Source organism: Eleutherodactylus coqui, chromosome 2, assembly GCF_035609145.1.
Source record: "Eleutherodactylus coqui strain aEleCoq1 chromosome 2, aEleCoq1.hap1, whole genome shotgun sequence".
In the NCBI taxonomy this organism is placed as follows: Eukaryota; Metazoa; Chordata; class Amphibia; order Anura; family Eleutherodactylidae; genus Eleutherodactylus; species Eleutherodactylus coqui.
Genome location: NC_089838.1, coordinates 314,762,671 through 314,790,544, shown reverse-complemented (window position 1 = coordinate 314,790,544; position 27,874 = coordinate 314,762,671). Strand labels below are relative to the sequence as shown.

The following is a 27,874-nucleotide window of genomic DNA, read 5'->3' as shown; positions in this document are numbered from 1 at the left end:
GGTTTTCCTACATAATGTTTTATTGATGCTTTTTCCAACTTTATCATCGGAACACTTTACCCAGAAACCTGTACACAATAAATAATCCACAGCTTCATCGCTGATCATTATGTGCTTCAGTAAGAGCGGACCCCAGGCCCATGGAAGGGGGAGAGCAAACTGCTCTATGCAGTAACCGTTTATACCAGATCACAATCTCTATTGCACAACCAGATCATACATTTATATACACTATTCCATGCAGCTGCTTTCGGGTGCATGAATAGAATGCCAGTAAAGCAGTGTTTAATGACACCTACACAGCTGTGCAACAATCCCTGATGGCACTACAGGATTTGCGCCCCAGAGTTACCTGTGTACATGCTGAATAGGATGATCTAAGAAATTCTTTGTTTATCCCATTCTAATGTCTTCGTCACTTTTGAATGTGCCAATATGGTGGTATGGTCGCATCTGTTTCACAGGGCAACATGGTCTTGTCTTTCATGGTCGGCCAAGAAGCCTTTTGGATTCAAAGTGCATCAGTCCATGATCAAGGGGGTCGTGCCCCAGTAGAATAATGACCCGTGGGGTATGCTCTCAACTGGATCCAGTAGCAGGGGACTGTAGGAAAAACACACAGTGGTTAGCATTGAACTGGTCAGCAGTCCCCAACGCCAACATTGTGCCATTGGGAAGATACATCATACTGTATGTCATATGAGTTTAGGGCGGCTTTACACAGGGCCAGTATCATCCAAGTAGATGCTCGATTAAGGGAATGTAAGCCATAGTTATTCAGTTTAAGGCCCCCTGCACATGGCAGAGTCTGATTCCGCATGCGGAATCCCGCGTGGAATCCGGCTCTGCCAGCAGCGGCGCCCGCGTGTACCTGCTGTCTTGTCTTTTTTATCTGTACTGCGGATGCTCCGCATGGCTTGCCGTCGGCTCGCTGGTTTCTTGAGCGAGAAACCAGCGAGCCGGAGGCAAGTTTTTGTGTTAGAATGCTCCGCATGAGCGCTGACCACCTTGGCTGTGGCGTAACACCCGGGCGGTCATCCGAAAGACTGTTGGCCCGTGTAAAAGGACTCTTAGTCTATACTTACTTGTTTGAGGATAGTAAGAAGTCTTTTCCTCTGCTCCGCCATCTGCTTCTTCTGTCGCGCCGACTCCGCAGTGATGACTTGGAGAAGTAGATTCTGCTTTTTTATGCGCTCCTGTGTTGGAATAATAAAGCTGCCATTATCGGTAACCCAACACGCCATATTAAAGGGGCTTTCCAGAAAATAAAATGGTTGGTCAATTTTAACCTTTTCAAGATCATTGCTTTATGTAAATGAATGAAAACACTTGTAGAGGCTGAACACCCATGTGCTGCTGACACACTGTAACGAGCTGTGCTCTTGTATCAGATGAGCATTGTGTGGGGATCATCCGTACAGGTTTTCAATCTCTGAATGGAGTATCATTCTAGCTGCGGCATTTATCTGTTGGAGGATGCTGGGAGTTGTAGTTCAGAGACACAGGATGGAGACGAAGCCACTGGTGTAGAGAAACTAATGTAAAAGATGTAAGTGGATGAACCCAGAATGCTCGATTACCTTTAGATCAGGGAGCAGTTGCTCCTTAGCTTGCACCCTTTTCTCCATGTCTTGCAGCCTTCTCTGGAAGTCTTTGTACTCCTTCTGGGCGTCCTGCAGATCCTCCGCTGTTCTGTGGGAGAGAGATCTCCTCTCTTGCTCTTCTCTCTGCCAGCGAGGTCAGAAGATCAGAACATTTTACTAATTATAACATCATTGCAAGATGAAAGAATCTGATGTGTCCCCCGGAGGGGTGCAGAAACAAGACATGGTGGAGACATGTCGTTGAAGACTGGGAGAGCTGACAACCCTTGTGAGAGTTGTAATGGTCAGGGGCGTAACTACAGTGGGTGTAGGGGATGCGGTTGCACCCGGGCCCAGGAGCCTTAGGGGGCCCATAAGGCCTCTCTTCTCTATACTTGGAGCCCAGTACTATAAAAAAAAAAAAAACATTATAGTAGGGGGCCTTGTTAAAGATTTTGCACCGGGGCCCAGAAGCTTCAAGTTACGCCTCTGGTAATGGTGCTATATAGGTTGTCGCTCAGCGTACCAAGACATAGATAATGCTATTCTCAGCACCAGTATCTGTGCATCGCACTACGGCTCATCATTGTGTAGACTTCTATTAGTCCTTGGTCACACCATACTACCATATCTTCTCTCTTAGAGACTTCCTGGGGGTGCAGAGTCCTTACATTACACTATCTCAAGACTGTTATATACACTAGCATGCTAAAAGTGATACCAAAAGAACTATCATGTAGGACGCCTTTCCCTCTAACTCGGCGAAGTGCAGAAACTTGACACAGATTCCACAAGTGCATCGAAGACATCTGAGGGATCTCAAGCCTTACGGGTTGGATAACCACACACAGCTCTGGGGTGTTTGTAGGTACAGAATCTTGGGTGTGAATGGACCTTTACCCTACATCTCATGGATGCTTGACTGGGCTGATGTAGGGCTAACATGCAGGCCCCACCATTCATAGGAACTCTCCAGAATACTCAAACCAATTCTGGACAACTTGAGCTATGGTACGGCGCACTATCCTGCTGGAACATCCCATCATTAGGGGGTTGCATGAAGTTCATGAAGGGTTGCAGTGGTCACCAAGTAGTGAACTGTAGCAGGCATCAGTCAGTGACTTGTTTAGATGGATCAGTGGACCCAACCTATGCCATGAGAACACCCCACAGCAGTATGGAACCACTCCCACCCTGCACACTGCCTTTTTGACAACTGGCGTCTATGGCTTCACGGGGTCTGTGCCACACATGAACCCTACCATCAGCCTGAAACAACTGCCTCTAGGGTCCAGTTAGCAACCTCAGGACCCAGGTGAGGCGCTGTGTCCGGTGCCGTGGTGCTAACAGAGGCGCTCTGGTGGGTCTCCTGCCCCCATATACAATGGAAGGTAAATTAACGCTGCGCTGACCTGCGGGATATATGGGTAGGGGCTTCTGTGATTTCGGCCACAGTCACTTATCTCACAGACAATTCTAGCCAAACGCCGCTGGTCGTAATCATTAACCACTCGTGGACAACCACTGCAAGGTCTACTGTGGGTGATAATGCCTTCTATAATGCATTCCTGGTAATCGCGCAACACTGTATATCAAGGATTATTAGGTGCCTGCACAAGTTGGGAAATAGAATGTCGCAGCCATCTGGTACCCGCTATCCTGTCTTGTCCGAACTGCAATAATTCCCATCGCCTTGCCCTCCGGCCGGTGTTCAGCCTCGCTTACAAGATGACACTTCACACCTCATACAGGTGAGGGCACTCCCAAGACGTCACCTGTGGTAGCGCCGCTTCATCATCAGTTTACAACCTGCTATCCCAGGACGTCTGGCAGTGTATTAGGCAGTAATATTATACCATATGTGAACTAAATACATTTGCACTTGTCATGTTCTTTTTGACACCCTCCCCCCAACATGGGACCTCTCCATAGGACCTTACCTGAAGCCCCGCTACTTCCTCACCAGTCCTTCTGGTCTCTTGCCTCGCCTTGGATACCTGCGCCTGCAGCCTCTCGATCTTCTTCTCCAGCTTGCCTTGCCTGATGGCAATCCTCTGCAGTTTGTCATTGCTGGAGGTGTAGGTGTCCCTCAGCGCCTGCCCGAGCTGCAGCGTCCCATACACCAACACGTTAAATTCTTCTTGCATTGCCGGCTTCTTCTGCTCTTCTTCTCCCAGAGAGAGTGGCAGCACCAGGAGGAGCACAAGCAGCATGGCACAGGGCACCGGCTGTTGGCAGAGTGAGGAGCCTGATGCGGCGTACATGCCGGTTAAAGGGACTTGGAAGGTGGGAGTGAGCGAGGAGGTGCTGGATTGTGTAAACCAGGCTGCAGATTACAGCAGGTCCTGTAAGATAAGATACCAGAGGGCACAATTTATCTGGGCTCTTCTGGATGATCGTATTGTATGTTTTACATCCGGTATATATTATTTTATAGCGCGGTCACATGGCCGGCTATGTCTATCTTTTATACACTTATATACATATATCATTGTGACACCTCACTCGCCTCACCATGGGTCAAACTATTTCATTAGGTCAGTCACGCTTCCCACTTGTCTGCTGTCATTGCCAGGTAAACACAGGTGACCTCGCCCCAAGTTTACCCTGAGGTTATACTGTCTGATGCCCTCTCATTGGCTGCTGCAACTGAGCCCACTTCACGGGACTGACACTTACTGTTGCTAGCACTGGCATTCACTCATGGCACAGCCTAATGGTCAAGTGCCAGAAGACAAATCAGTGCTGTGCCAAAATTCTTCAAAGTAAATTTATCAATCCCATCACAAATTGCATCAGGATATTGGGGGAAGGCAAATATTTAACTGTGAAAAGACGGCCAGCTGATCTATGATGTGATGACTTTGGAAGCCGGCTGTGGAATCTGTGCCCTCGTGATATAACCATATCGTGCCATCTGATGCCACTTATTGTACAATGAAGTGAAACTAATTGATTCCGTCTGATCCTTGGTTCAAGATTGCTGATGGATCCCAGCAGAATCTGGCAGTTGGGTTAGATTTACTAATCCTGTCTAATGGGAAATAGGTTGTCTGGGACTTCTACTATTGATGATCTATCTTCAAGGGAGGTAGTTAACCCTCAAAGTGCAGGACTGCAGGGAACAAGGCTGTTGTCAAATAGACCCCATAATACCACGCAAGGGTTAATAGTTGATTTCGGGATCCCCACCGATCAGCTGGGCCTGCTGGCCGTGTGGACAGTGCTGAAAGCAGATAGCACTGTCCACATCATACTGCAAGCTCGGCTCCTATTGCCTTGAGTGGGCTCTTTGTCTGTAGTACCAAATTGGGCCACTGCAATGTTGGCAGCACTGTCCATACCAACAGTGGGCCTAACAATCAGCTGATTGGCAGGGATCCTGAGTGGTGGATTTAACTATTGGTGTCCTATCCTGAAGCAACATCATCAATAGTAGAAGTTCACATGGTTTAAGGCTGCATTCAGACGAACGTGTATCGGATCGGTTTTCACGCCGAGCCGATATACGTCGTCCTCATCTGCAGGGGGGGGAGGATGGAAGAGCCAGGAGCAGGAACTGAGCTCCCGCCCCCTCTCTGCCTCCTCTCCGCCCCTCTGCACTATTTGCATTAGGGAGAGGTGGGGCGGGGCTAATTCGTGGAACTTAGCCCCACCCCCATCCCACCTCCTTTCATTGCAAATAGTGCAGAGGGGCGGAGAGGAGGCAGAGAGGGGGCGGGAGCTCAGTTCCTGCTCCTGCGTTTCCACCCCCCCCCCCCTGCAGATGAGGACGACGTATATCGGCTCGGCGTGAAAACCGAGCCGATATACGTTCGTGGGAATGCAGCCTAAGCAGTATAAAAGTCAGCCAAATTCATCCCAGGGGCTCATGCTGCAGGATAAATTTGGGGTATCTTCAGGTAATTTTTTTTTTTCATGCAACCTATTGGTTAGCTTAATTTGCATTAGTTGAGGCGCAGGCTGTTGCACTTAAGCCACACCCCATCGTTGAGCAAATGGGTGTCAGGACTCATTCACACAGGCGTATTTTGCGTCCATATTACATCCGTATTTTTTATGGACTTAATCTGGACCCAATAGAACAACATTTGTATTCGTTGGTGACTGACACGTATTTATCACACATGTGAAAAAAAACCTGCAGCATGCCCTATTTGGGTCGGTATTAGTCCAAAACTCTCCATTAAGTCTAGGCGGAAGAGAACAAAAAAAGCGCTCCATGATGTAACACTGCAAATGAATAGATGGTCGAAGCAAAGGAATCTTGGTACGTGGGATGCTGAAGAACGGGCAATGATATGGAGACTTCGGAGCAGCAACCTCCCTGATGTATGGATGAACCTCTGTGAAGGCAGATAAGAAGAAAGAAGACGATGGGTTCCACGTGGGCGGGAGGGAACAGGACAGGAGACCGAGCGGTGACGCGTTTCAGCACCATAGTGGCGCCTTCTACTGGTCTTTATACAGGCCAGATGAAGCTGACAGTGCAGCGCTGAAATGCATTGCCACATAAAGCATCGTCTCCTGTCCTTTGTCCAAATACACACATATATACATGCAGCGAAAACTGCCTCCACCCTTGTGGATGGACCCTAACACTTGATGCAACATTTTGTACCAGAAATGCACCAAATTTTGGATTATTTTACCACCGCCTCTGTGAGCGACCACATCAGTCAGGGTCTTTTCACACTGGAAGATTTCTTGCCTGCACCATCACTGCTTAGCGACATAACGAGTTGATCTGCACTCGTTTAAAGGGTAATTTACATGGATGGAAGCACACTGCGGGGCGATGCACTTCTCTGAGCCTCATACAGTTTTCCTGTTGAACTATAATTTCATTGATTTTTATTTATTTTTTTTATTTTTTTATTTTTTTTACACCATATATTGCTGCTGGTGTGAAATTTAGTAAAGCGGAGTTATATTGGAGAAGGAAGCTGCATCACACTTATATGCCTCGGAATTGGCCATCCTGATTGACGATGATTTTTGTGGAATCGGACCAATACTGACACAAACCGATTATTGCACTAATCACTCATCACTACTTAGAAGTATATGGATCCATGAATTCATCAGTGATAGAGGAAGTTCATCAAGTCCTTGATTAAATATCCTCAAATTGTAATCCGTTTCTGGGACAGCTGAGTGACCACCATTATCACCTTCATCATTGCTCAGCAGTCCTAGAATCCTCCGTTACCAATGACCGATCTCTTAAGACGTCCTGTTATGTATCAGATGTATATTGATGCACAATATACATACATGAGCGGGTAGATGCGTGATCCGTCTCCTTTGCACCAGTTTTGATAGATCTCCTCTGCTGTATGTTGACCAGCTTCTGATTCTAACCACCTATATCTCCCCAGGAGCCTTCTATACGTATACCCCAAGTGCCTCAATTTCAGCAGCCGCCAGGGATCGGTCAGGAACATTGCCGTAAAGGTTCAGTTCATGGCGGGAGAAGACCCTAACCAAGCCTTGGCGGTGAGGAGCATAAAGTCTGTCTGATAAATCTGCGCCATTTTGCTATGTACACAATTTTAATATCCGGTCTCCGTTCTTGCAGGTGATATTCGGGAAATCAAGCTGCAACGAATTCCATAGTGAGAGTTACACCGCCGTCGTGTATCATAATAAGTGAGTTTTATGCGCCATTGTCCGTATTTGTATATTGGCAGATGCGTTGCCCCCAATTCAAAGTCTTTGTTAGTAAACTTAAAGGAACGCTCCTGGGGTTTCGGGACTGGCAATGACCAAATCATGACAGTCGGGGCAGGGATTTGCCAGCTGAAAACCACTACAGTCAGTCCAGTGTGTGGCTGATAACAGGGAGCAGTAGATTGCAGTCAAGAAATCCATTTATGTCTGATGTATTTCAGTCCTGCCGTATAATTTGTATTTCCCTCATCCCCTCGCAGATCTCCAGAGTTCTATGAGGAGTTTAAAATGAAAATTCCCGGAAATCTGACTGAGAACCATCACCTCCTCTTCACCTTCTACCATGTGAGCTGCCGGCAGAACCAGCCAACCTCCCTGGAAACACCCGCAGGATATACGGTGAGAGGCATCCTATCTAACATTGCTGTATTGATCTGCAACCTCCTGTTAGACTACAAGTCCCAGCATCACAAGAATGCGGCAGATTGCTTGCTGGGACTTGTAGTCTTCTGGAGTTGGACTCCTATAATGCAGGGAGCAGTTTGTCTTTCCTACATCAGATTATTGGACAGTACCTGGTGTAGAGAATGCAAATCATCAGAATAAGCTATATGCAAACATTCAGCCAATCGGGCATAGAAAATGCAACCGCAGGACAGCAAAGTTATATCCAAAGGGATGTCTCTTTATTCACTTACAATCGAAAAAAATGGCGACTGCATGCAGTAGTCTTTGCCAAGCTCACTATACATCACATTTTCCACCATTATATATTCAGCCAATCGGTAATGCTGAAAGATTTCAGCTCTGAAGCTTGTAGAATTGTGAATGGAGCTCTGGAGTATAATACAGGATGTAATTCAGGAGCGGTACAGGATAAGTAATGTATGTACACTGTGACTCCACCAGCAGAATAGTGAGTGCAGCTCTGAGTATAATACAGGATGTAACTCAAGATCAGTACAGTATGTGTGTATGTGCACAGTGACTCCACCAGCAGAATAGTGAGTGCAGCTCTGCAGTATAATACAGGATGTAACTAAGGGTCAGTACAAGATAAGTAATGTATGTACACAGTGACTCCACCAGCAGAATACTGATTGCAGCTCTGGAGTATAATAGAGGATGTAACTCAGGGTCAGTACAAGATAAGTAATGTATGTACACAGTGACTCCTCCAGCAGTATAGTGAGCACAGCTCTGGAGTATAATACATGATGTAACTCAAGATCAGTACAGTATGTGTGTATGGGCACAGTGACTCCACAAGTAGAATAGTGAGTGCAGCTCTGGAGTATAATACAGGAGGTAAGTCAGGAACAGTACAGGATAAGTAATGTGTGTACACAGTGACTCCACCAGCAGAATAGTGAGTGCAGCTCTGGAGTATAATACAGGATGTAACTCAGGATCAGTAATGTATGTACACAGGGACTTCCCCAGCAGAATAGTGAGTGCAGCTCTGGAGTATAATACAAGATGTAACCCAGGATGAGTACAGGATAAGTATTTTATGTACACAGTGACTCCACCAGCAGAATAGTGAGTGCAGCTCTGGAGTATAATACAGGATGCAACTCACAATCAGTATGGGATAAGTAATGTATGTACATAGTGACTGCACCAGCAGAATAGTGAGGGCAGCTCTGGAGTATAATACAGGATGTACCTCAGGATGAGTACAGGATAAGTGATGTATGTGCACAGTGACTCCACCAGCAGAATAGTGAGTGCAGCTCTGGAGTATAATACAGTATGTAACTCAGGATCAGTACAGGATAAGTAATGTATGTATACAGTGACTCCACCAGCAGAACAGTGAGTGCAGCTCTGGAGTATAACACAGGATGTACCTCAGGATGAGTACCGGATAAGTAATGTATGTACACAATGACTCCACCAGCAGAATAGTAAGGGCAGCTCTGGAGTATAATACAGGATGTAACTCAGGATCAGTACAGGATAAGTAATGTATGTACACAGTGACTCCACCAGCAGAACAGTGAGTGCAGCTCTGGAGTATAATACAGGATGTACCTCAGGATGAAGTACATCAGCAGAATAGTGAGGATTTAAATCAGAATTAAGTTGCAAAATATTTCTAGATGTAAACCAGTGTTAAAAGATGGAAGTACACAATAGGTTATCCTATTTTAAATGGCCATCATGATAGATTTTCTTTTGGATGAGAACATCTTTAAGATGCCCTTTTAATGGTCTGACTCGATACTGTCTTACTCATGGTGTCTCTATCAACAGTGGATTCCTTTGATGCAGCATGGCCGCCTGAGGACCGGCTCCTTCTCACTTCCTGTGTCTGTGGAAAAACCACCACCCAGTTATTCCGTCCTGACCCCTGATGTGAGTATACTGATGGCACCATCTGCCAGTTCTTCTTTTAGGGAGGAGGGTTACGCATGCATTGTAATGGCCCAGGCAGATTGCTAATAAGGATCACTGATACTTCCAATCCCACAGGTCCAGCTCCCAGGGATGAAGTGGGTGGACAATCATAAACCGGTCTTCACGGTAGATCTGGTGGCGGCATCATCTGTGCACACACAGGTTGAGTATTCGTGGGTTTATGTCTTGTTGGGGGTTCTGCTTTGACTGGTCTTTCACTATTAGAGGTATTTTTGGTGCATGCTCCTCTCCTTTCTAATATTTGAGACCAGAGACACGTCGTCCTATTGAGGCTCTGCAAGCCCACGCCACTTTTGTAAAAGTTCTGCTCTGACTAAGGCCACCACCGTAGAAGTTGTGTGGTCTGCCTCTACACAAATGGTTCCGGCAAAACCGTATCATCACCAAAATGTACTTCAGTGGTTGAGAAAGGTTTTCCTAAATGTCATACGTTGGTGGCAATGGAGAGGGCAAAGTATCTTCAACAACCCATCGTTCCTCCACTACCATTTCTGTCCTCAGTCCATTCTGTTTACTTTGGCACTCAATGACCGTGAGTACACATGCCTAGATTTCTACATTAGAAGTCTATGTGAGCTGTTTTCAGGAAGTCACTAGAGCAGGAAGACCCGCTACAAAAAATAAAATGCTATTTGAGGTTGGTGAGTTAGATTGAAACAAAAATCAGAAACCCCCTTTAAAGGAGTTCACATTGGACAGTCTGTACTTGTTAGAAGGATTCCTTGACAATAAACTGATTTCAAAGTGTCCTCCTGATGGGACCCCCAGTGATCAGCTGTAATCTGTGGGGAAACCTGGTAATAAGTCTTCGGTTTCCCTGCAGCACCGCCACAGGGGACATAAGGGATAACACAATGCACATCCATGGGATGTCTGTGTGAGGCAGGGCACGATTGGTCCTCCAGAGGAAAAGGCACTCTTTGTAGCTGCTCTTCACTTTTGCCAAGAGATGAGGATCCTGATCAGAAGACCCACTCTATTAACTCAGACTTCCCTACTGGGGGGAATGATAATAGGGTTTTTGTACACTGAGTATTCCATTTAAGTAAAATTTACTATCCCGTTTCCCTGAAAATAAGACCTACCCCAAAAAAATAAGCCCTAGCATGATTTTTAAATAGTGTCTAGGCAGTTATATATTTAAAAAAGAAATATTTTGGAGCAAAAACTAATATAAGACCCTGTCTTATTTTCGGGGAAACATGGTAAACTGGAGCAGAGTTTATATAAAACCAATCAGTAGTTGGTCCAAGCCCTGGATCCAGTTGTCAGCTACACTTGGTACATAGCAACTTGCTGATCTACTGTAATTACGGTAATGTTTTTCTTGGCTCCTGGAGACTGAGCTGGGTTGTTCACACCCAAATACAGATGATGCGGCCCAGTTTAGCGGACCACTCTGATCACTAAAACTCAGCGAGATGAGCAAAAGTTATAGAAAGCAAAGTTCTCCTTTTAAACACATTCTACATATAGATGAATGGGAGGTCCATAGCGGAGCTGTATACTCATATGAAGGAAGCGGCTCCTCTGAGATCCCTGACTGTGTATCCAGTGTATTCACCTGCACCCCTCTCACCCACTTCTCTTTCTGTCCCTCCAGGATCCCCACTTGGACAAGTTCTTCACTCTGGTGCAGGTGCTGGAGGAGCAGAGCTTTCCATTCCGGCTGAAGGATGTCATTATTACAGAAAGCAATGTGGAGTCAGAGCTGAAGAGCAGTATGGGGAACCTGCGTCTTGCCGCCCTCGGCCCCGCTGTTTGCTTTTGCCACCAGCTCCTGGATAAGCTCATACTACTCATCGTCAGACCACCCATCATCGGGGGACAGATTGGTTAGTCCTGGTTTAATTCACCTGCAGATCATCTTGTATCTTCCCTAGTTCTTCTATAATGAGCCTTAGGGCTCATACACACGAGCGTAAATTACACAGCATATTACATAGTGAATAGAGCCATTGATTTCAATGGGTTCATTCACAGCTACATATCTTGCGTGAAAAAAAAGAGGCATATCCTATCTTGATATCAATGGGCGTGCGTAAATATGCAGGAAATACACACAAAATCAATGGGATTTTATGCGTTTTTACGCATGCAAATACGCTGCATATTTATGCATGTATAAAGACTGCCAATAGGCAGAGAAAAGCACGGCAAATGCGTCATCCGGGTTAAGGGAACCAGGAAAACCCTTTTAAGAAGCAGCTACATGGTTTACAGCAATATTGTAAAACATATTAATGGGTCTGGGGACCTAAAACATGGCAGGAGGATCCATGCGGTTTCTGTTCATAGATGTAATGTCATTGATTTTCCTGATAATGCGTGATTTCCATTCCTGTTGACAGTGAACCTGGGCCGGGCCGCCTTTGAGGTGGTGGCTCTGCTGGTGAACCAAATTCACCGCACACTGGAGGGGTCCCAGGACCAGCACGGCAGGAACGGACTACTGGCATCATATCTGCACTACGCCTTCCACCTTCCTAGTGACATGCCAGCCCAGCTGAACAGCTGTAAGTGTCTGCCATTGATGGTCATGAGACTGTAAGATAACGTGAGGACCTCATAATTGTTAGTGACATTGACTGCAATGAGGAGCCTGAAATGTAATGGAAGGCATCGTTCCCATTGATTGCAGTGGGACTGCCGCCTCTCTGTTACACTTCTGGCGGTGACCTCTGATGTGGACATTTGGCTCTGCTGTGCTGACAGCACGCCAGTGAATACGCTGTACCCCCTGCTGATCAACTATTGATGACCTATCCTGGGGATACTGTAGATAGGTCATCAATAGTAAAGTCCTAGAAATTCCCTTAATACTTGTATTCCCCAGGAAATAAAAATGCTATAGCATTTTTTCTTATAGCTCTGCATTGTGCTATTCCTCTGTTATTCCTCCTGGAAATATATGCATAATGTGACAACTGGGTGTTACCGTATCTTGTCATTTTATGTCCCTTCAGCTGAGCACCCTTCACGAGTTGGACATTGTCAAAAAGAATGGTAACGCCCAGTTGTCAATTTATTCATATATTTCCAGGAAAAATAACAGAAGGGCTGCTCAGCGGGGAAAATATACAGAAAAACTGTTATTTTATGGGGAATACGTGTAATTACTAAAACAATCGGTCAGGAGAGGTTAAAGAAAACGATTAGAAACGAAAGAATGCAAATGCCGATGTTAGTGTGAATGAATATAAATTGTTTCCAAGTCAAAGTAAAACGTGTCCTGATCTACCATAGCAACCAAGAAGAAAAAGGGAGGGAAACATGTGGGGCAGGGATTGCTATCTGTTATCATCCTTTCTTTAAGGGTCCATGCACACAGGCATGGCATGCTATGGGAAAGTAATCGCTAAGGGAAAAAAATCGCAGCATTGTCCATTTTCCTGTGGCGTCCACGCAGATGGCTTCCATTAAAGTCAATGGAAGCTGTCTAACCCGCAAGCTGTCCGCAATTGACGGATTCCACAGGAAAAGCAAGAGTTTTGAAAAAAAATCGATCCTGAACATGTCTGATGGTGGGCCATGCGGACCATCTGCAGTACAGATGAAGCGAACCCAAAGCAGGTACGTGCAGACGCCACTGATACCAGGGCCGGATTCCGCTGTGCGATTCTGCATGCCGAATCCAACCCACCGTGTGCATGCAGCCTCAGGGAAAGATCAGAAAAAATGCAAGTGGCTTATACCCTAAATCACAACGGCACCACCTGCTGGCTAAAGGCTTGTAAAAAAAAACACATTTCTCTTCTTGTTAATGTATGCTGATGACATTAACCCTTGCAGCAATGATCACAACACAACCCCATCCAGATGAGATCAAGAATAAGAAGTTACGTTTGCCGAATATCTTCCCTGATATCTCACTAATCTTCTTGTCCTCTTCTCTTCCCACAGCTGTTTCCCATGCCTCGTCTTCCCCTGCTTACCAATCTGCCACGCTCTCTCGTGCCACGGGGCGGCCCAGCAGTCTGAACCTGGCACGCTGCAGGAGTATTAGTAACAGTAATCCAGATCTGACCAGTACTCCGGGCTCCACAGATGATGAGGAAGTGCAGAAGATCATGGGAGGCAAGGTACAGGTTGCGTCATCTGTTGTGCTGGGCTTATTTATGGAAGCGGAGGAACTGCTTGAGTCAGAGGGTGTTACTTCCTTGCAGTAACTCATCTCTCGCCTGCAAAGTCTTCATTATTTGCTCCCTTCTCCCTCCATGAGTTATTATAACTTTTTTTTTCCCTTGAGTTACTCTTTTTAGGGATCCGTCATATGAGCTCTGCAGAGACCTGGAGTCCTACAGGCAATCAAAGCCATAATCCAGGGTGGAGGGCTAGCTTCAGCTGTATATAGGCATCACAATGGGGGCTCCTAGTCTCTTCTACACTACCACAAGCATAGCACAAACTTATCCAGCTCACCATGAGCCCACCAAGCCCACTGGGCACTGGCATCTGCTCAGGTTTGGCCAGTGCAGACCCCAGCCTATTATATATATTTGATAAAACTTTCTAATTTACTTTGTTTTTCAACTCCTTACAGTTTTCAAGATCTCTGCTTGCCATCAGTGAATGATAATACTTGTTTACCACCTGAGACTGGAGATTTGTACAGTCCAAATACATCACATCTGAGGTTTTGGTACCATTGTATCCAGTCTAGATAATGCTCTGAGACGTACAAGCATCAGCGGCACAAATCTGTCTCCTGTAATGTTTTGTTACATCACCTGCATTGATACAATGTAGCTTCTAGAGTATTGTCTGGACTGGATGCAATGGTGGCAAATCCTCAGCTGTGAGAAGTATCAAGCTAGGAAGGGTTTTCATCTTTGAGCATAAACTAGAATGTTCCCATTCACTGACTGCGAGCTAAAATGATGAAAATTGGGAGGAACTGAGCCGTAGTAGACTAAGGTGACCTGAACGTGGCAAAATCATTGAATAGTCACTGCATAGAGCACATGTGGGCGACAGTCGGCCCTTGTTAGCACAGCCACCAACCGGATGATGTAAAAGCACAGAAACAGTCCTTTTTACGTTCCAGCGACTGGTTTGAGTGACTATTCAGAGGATCGTTGCCCCGTGTAAAGCCTCCTTAGAAAGTTGCAGAAACCTTATTTACATAGAACTGGGAAACCATTTTCAATGGCTTGAATGTATAGACCACTTTCCTCCATACAGCACCACCCTGGTCTTTGGGCTATGTCTGGTATTGCAAGTCATTCGCATTCACTTGAACAATGATTTTGTGAATTGGACTGAGCTGCTGTAAGGGACACAGCCAAATACAAGAAAGGTGCGGTTTCCGCAAAAATGTAGACTTTTTTTTTTCTTCTTCTTTTGCTTACACAACCTCTTTAACTCCTTCCTTTTCGGGCTGCTTGGCTTAGAGTATACATTTGCAGGCAGTACAAGCTGTAAGCTACTATATACAGCCTCCCAAGTGCCAGGTCTTTGCAGAGCTGGTACATAGGGCTGTGAGCCTCCTGTATGGCGCTACCAAGGCTCCTACAACCCAAAGATTTCTTTCTCCCTGGAATTCTGGTCTACTATTCTGTGACTCTAGCATTGTTTTACTGTCCCGTTAGACTCTTCTTTCTTGCCTCCTTACCTTCTCCACCCAACACTTATTGGTTCTACTTCCTCTTCTCCTCTAATGCCCACTTTATTTGTGATTTGTTATGGTCTTTATTTCTAAATCCTCTTGTTGTTTCCTCTAATTTTCAGCAGATTGCATCTTCTTGCTCTTATCTTCTTCTTCCCTCATCCCTTTTACCCTTCTACGTTCTATGTCTTGTTGCCGGGTGCTGATACATCACCTTCACCATCCACCCATTTGATAGTCTGGAGCTCTTGCTGGTCCTTCATGCTCTTAAGTGTGGTGGAGATATTACCAGAATCCTTTTGCTCTGCAGTTGTCTTCCCTCTTCATTCTGAGCTTAGTCTTTACTGGTTGTGTCTTGGTTTTTCTTTTTCCCTCCTGTCCATTCTATATACTGGGTATATGTTCCCTCCTCTTCTTCCTCCTGGACTGTTCCTATGCTTGCTGTGTCTTCCCTGTTCTTCCCACCACAGTCGGACCAGCCCTCCAGAGTACCAGAGGCTCCTTTTATGTGGTCCAAGTTTCGGATATGATAATGGACCCCAAGGTCCAGTAGAAGAAAATCCCATTTGGGGCCAATCATTTGATACTAGAGACAATTCTTCTGGGCTGATTTAACATGTATTAATGATACATGACCGTAAGGACAGTAGTTCCTCAGATAGTTTGCTCTTCTGGGCCTAAGGTACTCCAGTCTGAGGCTGCTCCTGAGCCGTAGCCCCTACTATCGTGTTTCCACCTCATCCTTTCTTTTGTAATCCTCCTTAGATATTCTATCATATTTCTTCACTCTTTTCCTCTTGATGCAATTGTATGCTTTCTCTCATTATTCCCTCTCTTCTCTTAGCCATCCTCTATACTAAACATGTTCATTCTTCATCGTTTTTCTTCTCCTCTTGTGATGATCCATACTGGATATATCTTCCCTCTTTCTTTTCCTTTTGGGTATTATTTATAATGGACATGTCTCCTATCTTCATTCTCCTTCCCCTGGTATAATCTGGGTATGTCTTCATTCTTTGTCCATATCCTTTTCCTTGGCAAGTCTTTAATCTCGATTCTTCTCCTTCCAGCATGTCTTTATTCATCCTAATTCTGGTATCCTCTATACAGAGTATCCCTTCCTATGTTACCCTTTTCTGCCTTGGGTAATCTCTCCTGGGAATGTATCTCCTTATCACCCTCTTCTTTCTCCTCATGGACACGTCTTCCTTCTTCTCCCTCATCTTCCTGTTATATGCTATACCAAGTATGTCTTCCCTCTTCACCCTCCTCCTCCTGGGATAATCTACATTGGATATGTCTTCCATCTTCACCTTTCTGCTCTTCCAAAGAGTATCTTACTGGATATGTGTTCCCTTGTCCTTCTCTTGGACATATTATGAGTTCTCTTCCATCTTCCCTCTCCTCTGAGTATAATCTGTCCTGCATATATTCTTTTTCGTTCTTCATCCTTCTTCTCCACTTGCATGTGTGTTCAGTCTTCATTCTCATCCCTCTGACCTTAGTCTATCCATTGTCTTTAATCTTCATCCCGTTTCATCTCTCCTGGGCTATTCTATACTGGGTATGTCCTCTCCTTTTCTTCCTAAATATAGTCTATTTTGGGCATGTCTTCCATCTGGTTCTATACTTGGGTATCTCTTCCTCCTGGACGTTGCCTCTACTGGTATATTGGTCTTCCCTCCACTGATTCAGCTGCTCTTCCTGGAATTCTTTCTCCTGCAGGGGATCGATCGCTCTCATTCTTGGGTGAACTCAGCTTATTGTCCCGGAGGTCCAAAATCTGTGCAACGGCGAACCCAGCCCAGTTCTAACTCTGAGCTTCGACAGGTGGCGCTCCTCCCATTATATATGTCATGCATGTGCCAACCTCTCCGCTCATGCATGCCCTGTGCACGTTTCATCCGTCGTAGCTGTGTAGTCCTATCATCTCATCTGTAACATTTCCAGTTTTCCCTGTAGCATGTTCATTTCTCAATATCTCATACCATGGCAGAAGTATCAACACTTACGGATATTACACACACTTCCTCATATGTAGGATTGGTTGATATAGAAAGCATTTTATATATATGCTATATCCTGCAGGTCGGTGTTCTCCAGCCTGTGATATTACAACTCTCAGCATGTCCCAACGGCCGCAGAGTCACAGGTGGGAGAACACTGCATTACGTAAGGGTTACTATTAGAGATGAGCGAGTATACTCGCTAAGGCACATTACTCGAGCGAGTAGTGCCTTAGCCGAGTATCTTCCCTCGCGTCTCTAAAGATTCGGGGGAGGGGGGCAGGGAGCGGCGGAGGAAAGCTGGGAGGAACGGAGGGGAGATCTCTCTCTTCCCCCCGCTCTCCCTCGCTCCCCGCCGCAACTCACCTGTCACCTGCGACGGCTCCCGAATCTTTAGAGATGAGCGGGGAGATACTCGGCTAAGGCACTACTCGCTGGAGTAATGTGCCTTAGCGAGTATACTCGCTCATCTCTAGTTACTATGCTATATATTGGTATACTGTACCACCCTATGTCTATTAGTAGCATGTTATGTTGGTCGTTCACCCATCCCCCTTTTGCTATTCTCTCCCATGATCTCTAACCCATCATTCTTTTTTCCATGTTACCTTTCCATCCTCTTCTCTCTGCCGTCTCCTAATGCTCCTGTAGAGCAATGAACGCGGTCCAAACCGCATTTCCAGCTACATCGAGGGTGAAGCTTCCTCCGCTCAGCCTCGCCCCGTCGCCAAAAAGGTATATGGTAAAGACCAGACTTTGGGATGTAGTAATGGACAAAACACAATGCAGCGAGTCAGCTGCACGGAAATTAACTTTAACTTGTAATATCTAATTGGTGACTTACTGGTTAATTTTAATAAGGTGCTGGGGTGTAGTTGGGGCGGTGTGTGCTGTTAACTCATTCACAAGCTTATTAACCGGATTCTGTGCCGTATTAACCAGAAATAACCCATTTATGTCTAACGTGGCCTTAATGTTAGGAGCACTTGAGTAACAAAGCTGTCTTCTCTATAGAGGCGCTTTGTATTAAGGACTCTGCCCCTCCCTCCACAGGGTGATGCAAAGAGGAGGGATGACCTATGTTATTTAGATGCAGCTCCTCTCTCCCATATGTTGCTTTTTGGTGGGAGGGGCAATGTGACATGCAATTTGCTCCTCCCACCGCAGGGTGTAAGACGGGAGGGAGAAGCTATGTGATAGTTCGCTCCTCCCATCACAAGAGGGTGCAGACAGGAGAGAGAAGTTGTATGAAATTATATCCGCACCTCCCATGAGGTGACACAGACAAAAGAGAGGAGCTATGTGCATGGTGTTTACCTCTTCCTATCTATATTACCTTGTCATTTAGAGGAGCAAACGCCATGCGACAGAGCTCCTACCTCCTGTCTGTGTCACCCTGTGTCAGGAGGAGCAATGTCATATAGAGTTTGCTCCTCACACCACAGGGTGACACATAAGGGAGGAGCAATGTGACATGAAGTCTGCTCCTCTGACCACAGGGTGACACACTGGAGGGATGAGTTACTAGTTATCAGACCCTGACCAGTGTGGCCTCCTGTCCTGGGAGTACCTCTTCAATATTGGTATCGTGCATTCCCTGGAACACCACGCAATACTACATACTATACTTGAATACAATACTAGCGAAAGGTTTTGGAACACCTCAATTTTTCCCGTTTTTATTGATATTTATGCAGTTTAATGTCTCAATTGTATTTTGAAATTAAAGCATAAAACAAATAAACAAGTTAAGATAAAATGAGAACAAAAATAATGGATTGATTTTGTTTCACCAAAATAAATCTAGATTTTTGACTCTTCAAAGCTGATATACCAGCTTTATACAATGAAGGCATTGCTTCTACAAGTGCATCAGATATTCTTCAGACATCTCTCCCCAACATTGTTGCAGAAGTTCCCACAAATGTGCTGCACTTGTAGGTTGTTTTTCTTTTACCCTTCTGTCCAGTTCATCCAAAAGAAACTCAATGGGGTATAAGTCTGGAGAATCTACAGGCCGTTCCATCCTTTAAAGCCTTCCGACTTTTCTTGTCTTTAGGCCTCCTTCACACAGGCAACACGATATCACTGCGAGAAAATTGCAGTGATACCGCAATTTTGTGGTGCTACAAAGTTGCAAGTAGTGCTACAAACTTGCATGACTTTGTAGCACCACGTGCAAGGATTTTTGGTGGGGGCTTTAAATATAAGCGCTACCCCACAAATAAGCCCTAGTTGCAGAAAAACAAAACACATACATCACCTACGAAGCGCTGTTAGCTCCGCTACGTCTGGAAAATTTGAAAATCCCCACCTCCAGGAAGCGCTGCCTCTGATTGACTGAGCGCTGTGACGCTCAGCCAATCAGAGCCCGCACTCGATGAACCAATCACAGTCGTTCACTGGCTGCGATTGATTCATCGAGCTCTGGCTCTGATTGGCTAAGCCGCAGCCCTCAGCCAATCAAAGGCAGCGCTTCCTGGAGGCTGGGATTTTCGAATCCCCGGCCAGAAGAGATGCTGAAGAACAGTGCCGGGAATCGGAGGAAGACACAGCGGAGCTGAACAGCGCTTCTTAGGTGATGTATTATTATTATTTTTTTCTGCAGCTTAGTTTAGGGCTCTGACAGTAGGATTTCCTACTGTCAAAGTTGCATTGCACCACACGAAAACCGCATTTTCGTGCGATGCAACAGAGAGGAAGGCTCCATAGAGAAACGTGAGCTACAAAACCTCGCAAGTCGTGTGCATATCGTGAAACCCGCAAGGTTTTGACTCACAATGTCACATGCTACAATACATCGCAAATGAGAAGGGACCCATAGGAAATACATGCGATTTGTAGCATTATTGCATCGCGAAAAAAAAGCGCTACTTTGTTGCCTGTGTGAAGAAGGCCTTATAAGTAGTTCTGACATGACCTGGAAGTATGTTTTGGATCATTGCCTTGCTGTAATATGAACCCCTGACCAACTAGGCGTACACCAGAGGGTGTTGTATGGCGTATAAAAATGCTGTGGCAGCCCTTTTTGTCCAGTGCGCCAGTCACCCTGTGCAAGTTGCCAACTCTAAATCCAGCAAAGGAACCTCAGAACCCCAGACCATCACGCTTCCTTACCCATGTTTGACAGGTGGTGTCTCACACTCAGGAACCATCTTTTCACCTCCTCGCATACAAAAACCATGCACGATGTACCAAACATCAAATTTTGATTCATCAGTCCCTAAGACCTTCCTCCACTTTTAATTTTACAATCTTAGGTATTAGTAAGCCACTGTTAGGCTGCCTGTCCACGGGCGTTGGGAAATCCCGCAGTGGAGAGCCACTGCCCGGGAGCAGGAGCCAGCAGACGGATCTAAACAGTGAGCCTATCTGACAGATAGGCTGACTGGGGAGAATCGTGGAAATTCACAGCATGCTGTGATTTGCCGTCCGCGAGCGGAGAATCACTATTATTCTCCGCTCATGGACAGGGGGGGCTGCGCTTTCCATAGGAAAGCTATGGAAAGCGTGCACTGCGTTACCCGCGGCCGGATGATCGGTGCGAGGAACGCAATGCAAAAGTGCCCGTGGACAGGCAGCATTACTCGTCAAACCTGCAGACAGAAGTTGTCTCTTCATAGTTGAAATGGAAACTTGTTTACTTTTGCTGCATTAGGCTGTTCTTGAAGATTTTGTGCTGTGAGGCACAGATTACGCAAACTGGTGACCCTCAATAACTTGTCATCTGATTTTGTAATGGCCTTTGGTCTGCCAGAAGTCTTCCTGACAGTTTCTTCCAGTTTCCAAGTACTTTGTGATGGTATAGGAAACTGTACTGATTGCCATCTTGGCTTTCTTGGCAATTTCTTTGTAGGACAGATCTACTTCTAAGAGTTATGATTACCTGTGTCTTCTTTGGTTAATTGCCTTTTTCTTGCTGTTATGATAGAAATGTGATCTGTCCTGAAGAGCAAAACTGTCAAAATCCTGCCCTAAAGGGTGTAATGCCGTCTGCTGTAAGACTGGTTATATACAATCACAGGGTTTGAAAGTAATCTACAAAAGTTGAGGAATAGTTTCATCCGATTTCAAACTATAATTTGCTTATGTGTTCCCTGAAAAAAGCCCTTTGGCTGAAATCATAAATTCTGACTATGGTTGCGTTTCGTTTCACAATATTTTTATGTTTTTAATTCACTTTTGAACCATTTCTCATTATTTGCTGGACTTAAACTGTGTTAATGGAAAAAATAACTGGAAAAATTGAGAAGTTCTGAAACTTTTGCCCGGTAGTGCATGTAGGTCTGGGCTGTAGAGATAAGCGGCAGTTTGCAGTCAGGTGTAGGATGTGACACTGTTCTTTCTATGTAGCTGTTACATGAGGAGCTGGCGTTGCAGTGGGTGGTGAGCGCTACTCCTGTGCGTGAAGCGGCTCTCAGCCAGGCCTGGTTCTTCTTCCAGCTCATGGTAAGTGGCTCTGGATTGGTTCATACTGGTAAGAACTGGCCGACATCTCTATATAATCCTATTTCTTTTTCCTGTTTAGACAAAAAGCATGACGCTGCACCTCCACAACTCTGAGCGGCTGGACGCACCCCGTGCACAGAGGTTCCCAGAGAGGTTCGTGGATGACATATCGGCTCTTGTGAGCAATGTCGGCGCTGAGATCACCAGCCGATACCTCAAGGTTTGACTTATTGCATGCTGCTGATTGAAGTTTTTTCTCTCTATTTTTTTCGATCATCTGGGGAAAACATTAGGGCGGACTCCTCCTTAAAAGAGCTGTACAATTGCATTGGACTAAGCTGCAATGTCAGACATGAATGAGTGGAAACTGTGAAGAGATTAGTGGGTGCTAAAGGTGACAGACTCTCTTTAAAGGGGACCGGTCACCTCGGAACAGCACCATAGACTAAGTTACAGTGCTGTTCGGGGAGGTAACAAGGAGCCAGAGAATGTATTTTTTATACTCTCCCCCTGTGAAGTCCATGCGTGGTCTGAAAATCGTACTCTTTTCAGATCGGTATGTACAGCCATAGACTTCTATGGGAGAGCGCATGCAAAATGGTCTGAAAAGTGTCAGATTTTCAGGCTGTGCATGGACTTCACCAGCAGACATTGCAGGCGAGCATAAAAGATACCTTCCCTGGCTCTCTGTCATCTCTTCACCAGGTTAGTGGTGTTTTCCAAGGTAAGGGCTTAAATGACAATCATTTGACCACGCTGGGTATATATAACTTCCCATATCTCCATCTTCACAAATGACCCTACAATCTTATTTACTTCCACCAGGTGAAAACACTAAGGCCTTACCCACTGGCTATAAATCAAACTCAGCCCTCACTTGACGTCACCTATAGGTATTGGCGGGCTCAGTATTTAAGTCTATAGAGTTGTCTCAAACCCATGGACAGGTGTGATGCTGTTTCTGGAAGAAAGCTGCCATGTTTCTCTAATCCTGGACAAGCCCTTTGAATGGGTTGTGCCAACGTGTACAAGCACTTTCAGAGCATGGGGTCCAGGGCAATCAGATGGTCGCTCTCTGCACATGATTTTGCTGGGGCCAGCCAGTGAAATGTAATCTTACAGGACTGCCATTCACATGACTGTCTGCCCTGTAATACAAGGACATGACAAGGTCCATAAGAACGGCAGACGCTCTTACAGAGTGGCTCTCCATCATAGATCATGAATGGGGGGTCCCGAGTGGAGGATCCCGCTTTATGATTTAACACGCCATAATAGGACATATGAGCAGAGGTTGCCTTCTTGGCACAACCACCGCTCTCCTTTCCTTACCTTGAAATGTTATCACCTTGCCCTCTTTCTGCCATGTTTTCATCCCTCGTCCCACTACTCCATGGATCTCCTCTCGATTTGCTCCTCCTGATGTGTCTCTCTCATCTTTAGGATGCAGAACTTGCAGAGCGGCTCAACAGCAGCCTGGCCTTCTTCCTTAGCGATCTCTTGTCCCTGATGGATCGAGGATTTGTATTTGGTCTGATTCGCTCCTACTACAAGCAGGTGAGGATATTTTATGCCAGAGTATAATCACCATAGCCCCTTCACTCCATGTATAGTGAACCCTTATTCTCAGATCAGTGGGGCTCCCAGTAGTCAGACATCTATGACATATAGGTGAGAAGACCACACATAGGTCATAGTATTTCTGTTCCATGTCGAGATCTGTATATACTTGCTCTATATGTGATGTCATGTTTTCCAGATCAACAATAAATTACCAAAGGCACCAAACCCAAATGTGCTGATCTCCCTGCGCATGGACCTGATCCGCATCATCTGCTCCCATGAACACTACATCTCCCTAAACCTGCCCTGTCGCCGCCTCTCCCCACCCAACTCTCCCTCGCCCTCTGTTTCTTCTACCACATCACAGGTAACGTGAGCCCCAAATTGTAAAGGATTTATTGTTTTCCGTTAGTAATGTTCATAACTGTTCACAACCTTTCACAGTGCATAAAATAATACCTGGCCATCTGGCCTCTAACTAAACATCAGCAGTGACCCTTACTACAAATAAGCCTAATGCCAAAACGTTACAATACAAACCTAGGCCATTACCATGTATTAAATGATCCTATCAACATCTCAGCATATAACATCAGACTTTGGAGCCAGACTAGGGGCCCCGAAGCTAGAGGCACACCTCCATTTATATAAAAGCCCCCCCCAGAGGCACCAGTTCCCTGCCAAACAGACTGTTATTGATCTTCCACTGTTATACAATATATCTTTGCGTGGTCACCCCTCCTTCTAGCTGCAGATGGAGCCCTGAATATGTATGGGATATTGATATTGTAGACTCCAACCATTGTGATAGTTGGGATTTTGGTGATACCTCCCTGTGAGATGAGCATCGCCAGCAGTGTCCAGCAGCTGCTTATCCTCCCCACTCTTTACCCCCAGATGAATCTACTGGACATACTAGTAGATATGTCCGATCTCATAGCTATCTAATCTATGGTCACAGAGACATAGCTGGGGAAAATATCAGTCCATTATGGTATTCAGCCGTACATTATTTTAAGGCCAGTGTAAACCTAGCTGGTGGCACCAACATGGTTGTAATAATATGGACACCCAATGATTGTCTCCGTCTTTTCTATTCCTTAGAGCTCTGTCTTTTCCAGCCCGGCCCAGGACAAGACGGTCACCAACATGTTTGAGCTTTCGGTCCCATTTAGACAGCAGCACTTCCTGTCGGGCATTATCCTCACAGAGCTCGCCTTGATACTGGAGCCTGATGTCGAAGGGTGAGTCTTGTCTTAAAGTGGCCATATCCTAAAAGGGTGTGCTCCATGTTTAGAAGGAGCCATCTCTCAGACCTGAGCACAGATCCTGGGTGCACGCTGGCATCTCCTGGCATGCCTTGCTTTGTGGTCTGACTCCTTCACAGGTGAATGTTGGTTTTCCCATCCAATAAGATGGCTGGCATTACTGATTGATTGGGGTCTGACAGCTAGGACCAGCCACCAGTCCCAAATCCCATGGAGCTGCAACCCTTTCAGCGTCTTCCTGATACAACCACCCAACCAAGCAGGTGCTGTGTGAGAATTACACTTGGATGATCAGTTGCGTGGCTGTAGCAGAAAGAAGCTGGAAGGTCTTGAGGGTCCCAGCAATCGCCTTGTTTCAATTTCACTTTGTTTTCAATATCTTTGCTTGCTATCAATGAATGGGAATATTCTTGTTTACATGTGGAGGCTGAAAACCTGTACAGACCAAATCAGGGGTGTAACTATAGAGGATGCAGGGGATGCGGTGGCACCCGGGCCCAGGAGCCTTAGGGGGCCCATAAGGCCTCTCTTCTCCATATAGGAAGCCCAGTACTATGAATAAAGCATTATAGTTGGGGGCCCCGTTCCAGGTTTTGCATTGGGGCCCAGGAGCTTCAGGTTACGCCTCTGGACCAAATGCTTCTCGCAACTGAGGGTTTGTTACAATTGTATCCATTGGTGTAAGGCAGTGTTCACATTAGTGTTGGAGGTTCCGTTCAGAACATTCTTAGCTGATTTCAGTGAAAATCCTGGAAAGAATAGTGCAGCGTGCTGCTCTATTTAATGGGGAAAAAGGCTGTACAGCCATATGGAAACCAAACGGACCCCAATGGGGTTTATTGGGCACGGTTTTGTCTATCATAGGATGGGTCCAATCGCCACGGGGACTCCCTTTTTCTGCTCTCAGAGCAGGAAGCGGGATCCATAGTGCAAGTGTGTGAATGGGCCTTTAGCTACACACATCAACAGCACCAATCTCATCCTGTACTGAATACTTGCTACAATGTATCAGTGCCGCTGAACCAAAGATTGTCTAGGCTAGATACAGATGTAACCAATGCTCATCTGAGTTGTACAGGGTTTTCAGCCTTTCAGCTTTCCATTCACTGACAGCAAGTATAGGTCTTAAAATGGCAAGGAATAAAGTTTCATAACATTGCACATACAAAGTTTAAGCTTGGTTTTCCTTCTCCTTCATCACCTTGCGTCATTTCCTCTCCTCTTTCAACAGAGTATTCTTCCTGCAGAAGAAGGCGATCAGCGTTCTGCACAATCTCCTCTGCAGCCATGACACCGACCCTCGCTATTCTGAGCTTGCGGTCAAGCAGAGTATTTCCCGTCTTTATCTTCCTCTGATTGGTATCGTCATGGAAACGCTGCCCCAACTGTACGACTTCACAGGTGACTATCCATTCAATGGACTTGATATAAGACTGTGATCCCAACCTCTGGAGGCTGCTGGAAAGGAAATCTCATATATTATAATTTACAAGCTTCTTTAACTACATTTGGCCATAAGAGATGGAGGAAGTGCGAGATCTGCTTTTGCGGTCAGTGAATAGAAACACTATTTACATTCAGAGGCTGCAAATCAAGATGGACCTATTGCTGTTCCCACAGAGATTGATAAAGAGATTGTCTAGGATCAGAAAAACATGGCTGCTGTCTTCCAAAGGCAGCACCATACCTGTGCACAGGTGGTATCACAACTCGGGCCCATTCTCTTTAGTAGAGCTAAGCTGCAATACCTGACACAACCTGTGGACAGGTGTGGTGCTATTTTTGTAAAAATGTTCGCAGTATTTAAGTCCCCAAATGACATGACCCTTATAAAGCAGGGCCTGGCACTGGGTTTAATGGAGACGTGTGGGCACATCTCAAGTGATAACACTGAAGGTAACCTGTAAGGGTCTTGGGGGAAAATTTATTAAGATTGGCCATGCCCCCACCTAACAAGAAACGCCCCTTTTTAATAAAAACTAGTGGCATAAAATAGCACAGACCGCCAAGTGTTGCAAACGCTTTGCACAAGCGGGGCTTGCACCATGTTTTGTGGCTTTTATAAGCCACTTTAAAGCTCCCCCTTAATGTTTTAATATCACACTTTCAGAATCAAAGGGGTTTCTGGCTTTTATGTATCAATGCCAATCAATGAGTGAATGGCAGCAGTCTGCCTGGAAATCCTGCCCTGACCATGATATACTAACACAGCTGCAGGGCAACAGGGCTATAATAAACTATAACAAGTCCAGCACTTGAGTCCAGGACACAATCAGAACAGATTGGCCCAATTCACTGACAGTAAGCAGATATCTTGAGCAATTGGAATGCACAATATATTAGGTGCTCTTGAGTGACTGCGTACGCTTGATTGCTGACACACCACTCCTTTCTCAGCTGATCCACATACCCAGAGGACCCGTCATGCCTCTTCCATGATGGATGAAGTGGACTCGGATGGAGGCACCATCAGTCAGACAGTTGCTATGGCCATAGCAGGGTCGCCACTACCTGCAGTACAGAAGACCCCCAGCTTCCCTCTCCCCCCTGCTGTAAGTGAATATAGACATTTTATTGTATGATTGGGTTGTATACGTGTTTGTTATAGCTCGCTGTTTTCTCCCCAGTCTATGCGCGCCGGCGGTGTGCTCTCTGCAGAATCCAGCCGCAACCTCCTAGTGTGTGCCCTGTGGGTGCTGAAGAACGCGGAGCAAGACTGTCTGCAGCGCTGGTTCTCCAGTCTGTCTATCATCCAGCTGACACGGGTGCTGGAGCTACTGAGTTTGTGTGTGTCCTGCTTCCAGTATAAGGTGAGGCACGAGGTGCTCCAGACCTCCTAATAATACTTTGTAATCTAACAGAGTAAGTACAAAATGGGTCCAGAAACATTGTACACCTCTTTGTAGTACAGTATGTAAGCACTACCTGCTTTACAGACTTCATACCACCATAGTAAGACTTATACAGTATAACCTCCAGGTCTGTATCTATGCTTTCCCATTACAGGGTGAGGCACAATGCCCATTGTACATGGCAGGCCTTAGCTACGTACGAACCATGCAGTCCCACGGGGTGCCGGTCACCAGCTTGTAGAAAGGGGGTGTCTTGCGGAGCTACACGGAATAACCTTCCTCTTAGCTGTCTGCTCCCCTCTGATGTTTAGAGGCATTGCTGTCAGCCCATTGCCACTCTTGCAACATAAGCGTATAGTACCGCTACTGTCATTATGTTATGTACTTGGTTCTGGTACTGCATTTATGTTGTGTGCTTGGTTCTGGTGCTGCATTTATGTTATGTGCT

General features: G+C 45.8%; 2 protein-coding genes across 6 annotated transcripts in view; one reads left to right on the top strand and one right to left on the bottom strand.

Moving 5' to 3' along the window:
- The window catches only part of DOCK6 (dedicator of cytokinesis 6), an 84,868-nt gene that overhangs the window by 42,960 nt on the left and 14,034 nt on the right, over positions 1-27,874 (top strand). For 3 of the 5 annotated variants that reach the window (XM_066593621.1, XM_066593619.1, XM_066593622.1), the window contains exons 15-32: positions 6,965-7,082; positions 7,165-7,235; positions 7,517-7,655; positions 9,516-9,617; positions 9,735-9,821; positions 11,284-11,515; positions 12,032-12,196; positions 13,584-13,762; positions 17,014-17,118; positions 17,946-18,029; positions 21,648-21,743; positions 21,823-21,963; positions 23,187-23,300; positions 23,503-23,673; positions 24,411-24,550; positions 25,806-25,975; positions 26,972-27,126; positions 27,202-27,384. In XM_066593621.1, the coding sequence (XP_066449718.1) occupies positions 6,965-7,082; positions 7,165-7,235; positions 7,517-7,655; positions 9,516-9,617; positions 9,735-9,821; positions 11,284-11,515; positions 12,032-12,196; positions 13,584-13,762; positions 17,014-17,118; positions 17,946-18,029; positions 21,648-21,743; positions 21,823-21,963; positions 23,187-23,300; positions 23,503-23,673; positions 24,411-24,550; positions 25,806-25,975; positions 26,972-27,126; positions 27,202-27,384 (2,452 nt within the window). The remainder of the gene's footprint in view (positions 1-6,964; positions 7,083-7,164; positions 7,236-7,516; positions 7,656-9,515; positions 9,618-9,734; positions 9,822-11,283; positions 11,516-12,031; positions 12,197-13,583; positions 13,763-17,013; positions 17,119-17,945; positions 18,030-21,647; positions 21,744-21,822; positions 21,964-23,186; positions 23,301-23,502; positions 23,674-24,410; positions 24,551-25,805; positions 25,976-26,971; positions 27,127-27,201; positions 27,385-27,874) is intronic. The other 2 variants (XM_066593624.1, XM_066593623.1) reach the window with 2 other exon arrangements.
- Positions 4-13,764, bottom strand: ANGPTL8 (angiopoietin like 8). Its single transcript, XM_066593625.1, has 5 exons — positions 13,616-13,764; positions 3,524-3,928; positions 1,581-1,727; positions 1,086-1,196; positions 4-603 (listed from the first exon to the last, which is right to left on the bottom strand). Exons 2-5 carry the CDS (start codon positions 3,845-3,847, stop codon positions 580-582), a joined length of 606 nt encoding a protein of 201 aa, XP_066449722.1. The 5' UTR covers positions 3,848-3,928; positions 13,616-13,764; the 3' UTR covers positions 4-579.

Excerpts from the sequence above, each read along its gene's own strand:
- ANGPTL8 (XM_066593625.1), bottom strand. The coding sequence starts at position 3,847 with ATGTACGCCGCATCAGGCTCCTCACTCTGCCAACAGCCGGTGCCCTGT. Across the intron at positions 1,728-3,523 it reads AGGAAGTAGCGGGGCTTCAG|AGAGAAGAGCAAGAGAGGAG; the intron begins GTAAGGTCCTAT and ends CCTCGCTGGCAG. Across the intron at positions 604-1,085 it reads TTCTTACTATCCTCAAACAA|TCCCCTGCTACTGGATCCAG; the intron begins GTAAGTATAGAC and ends TTTTTCCTACAG.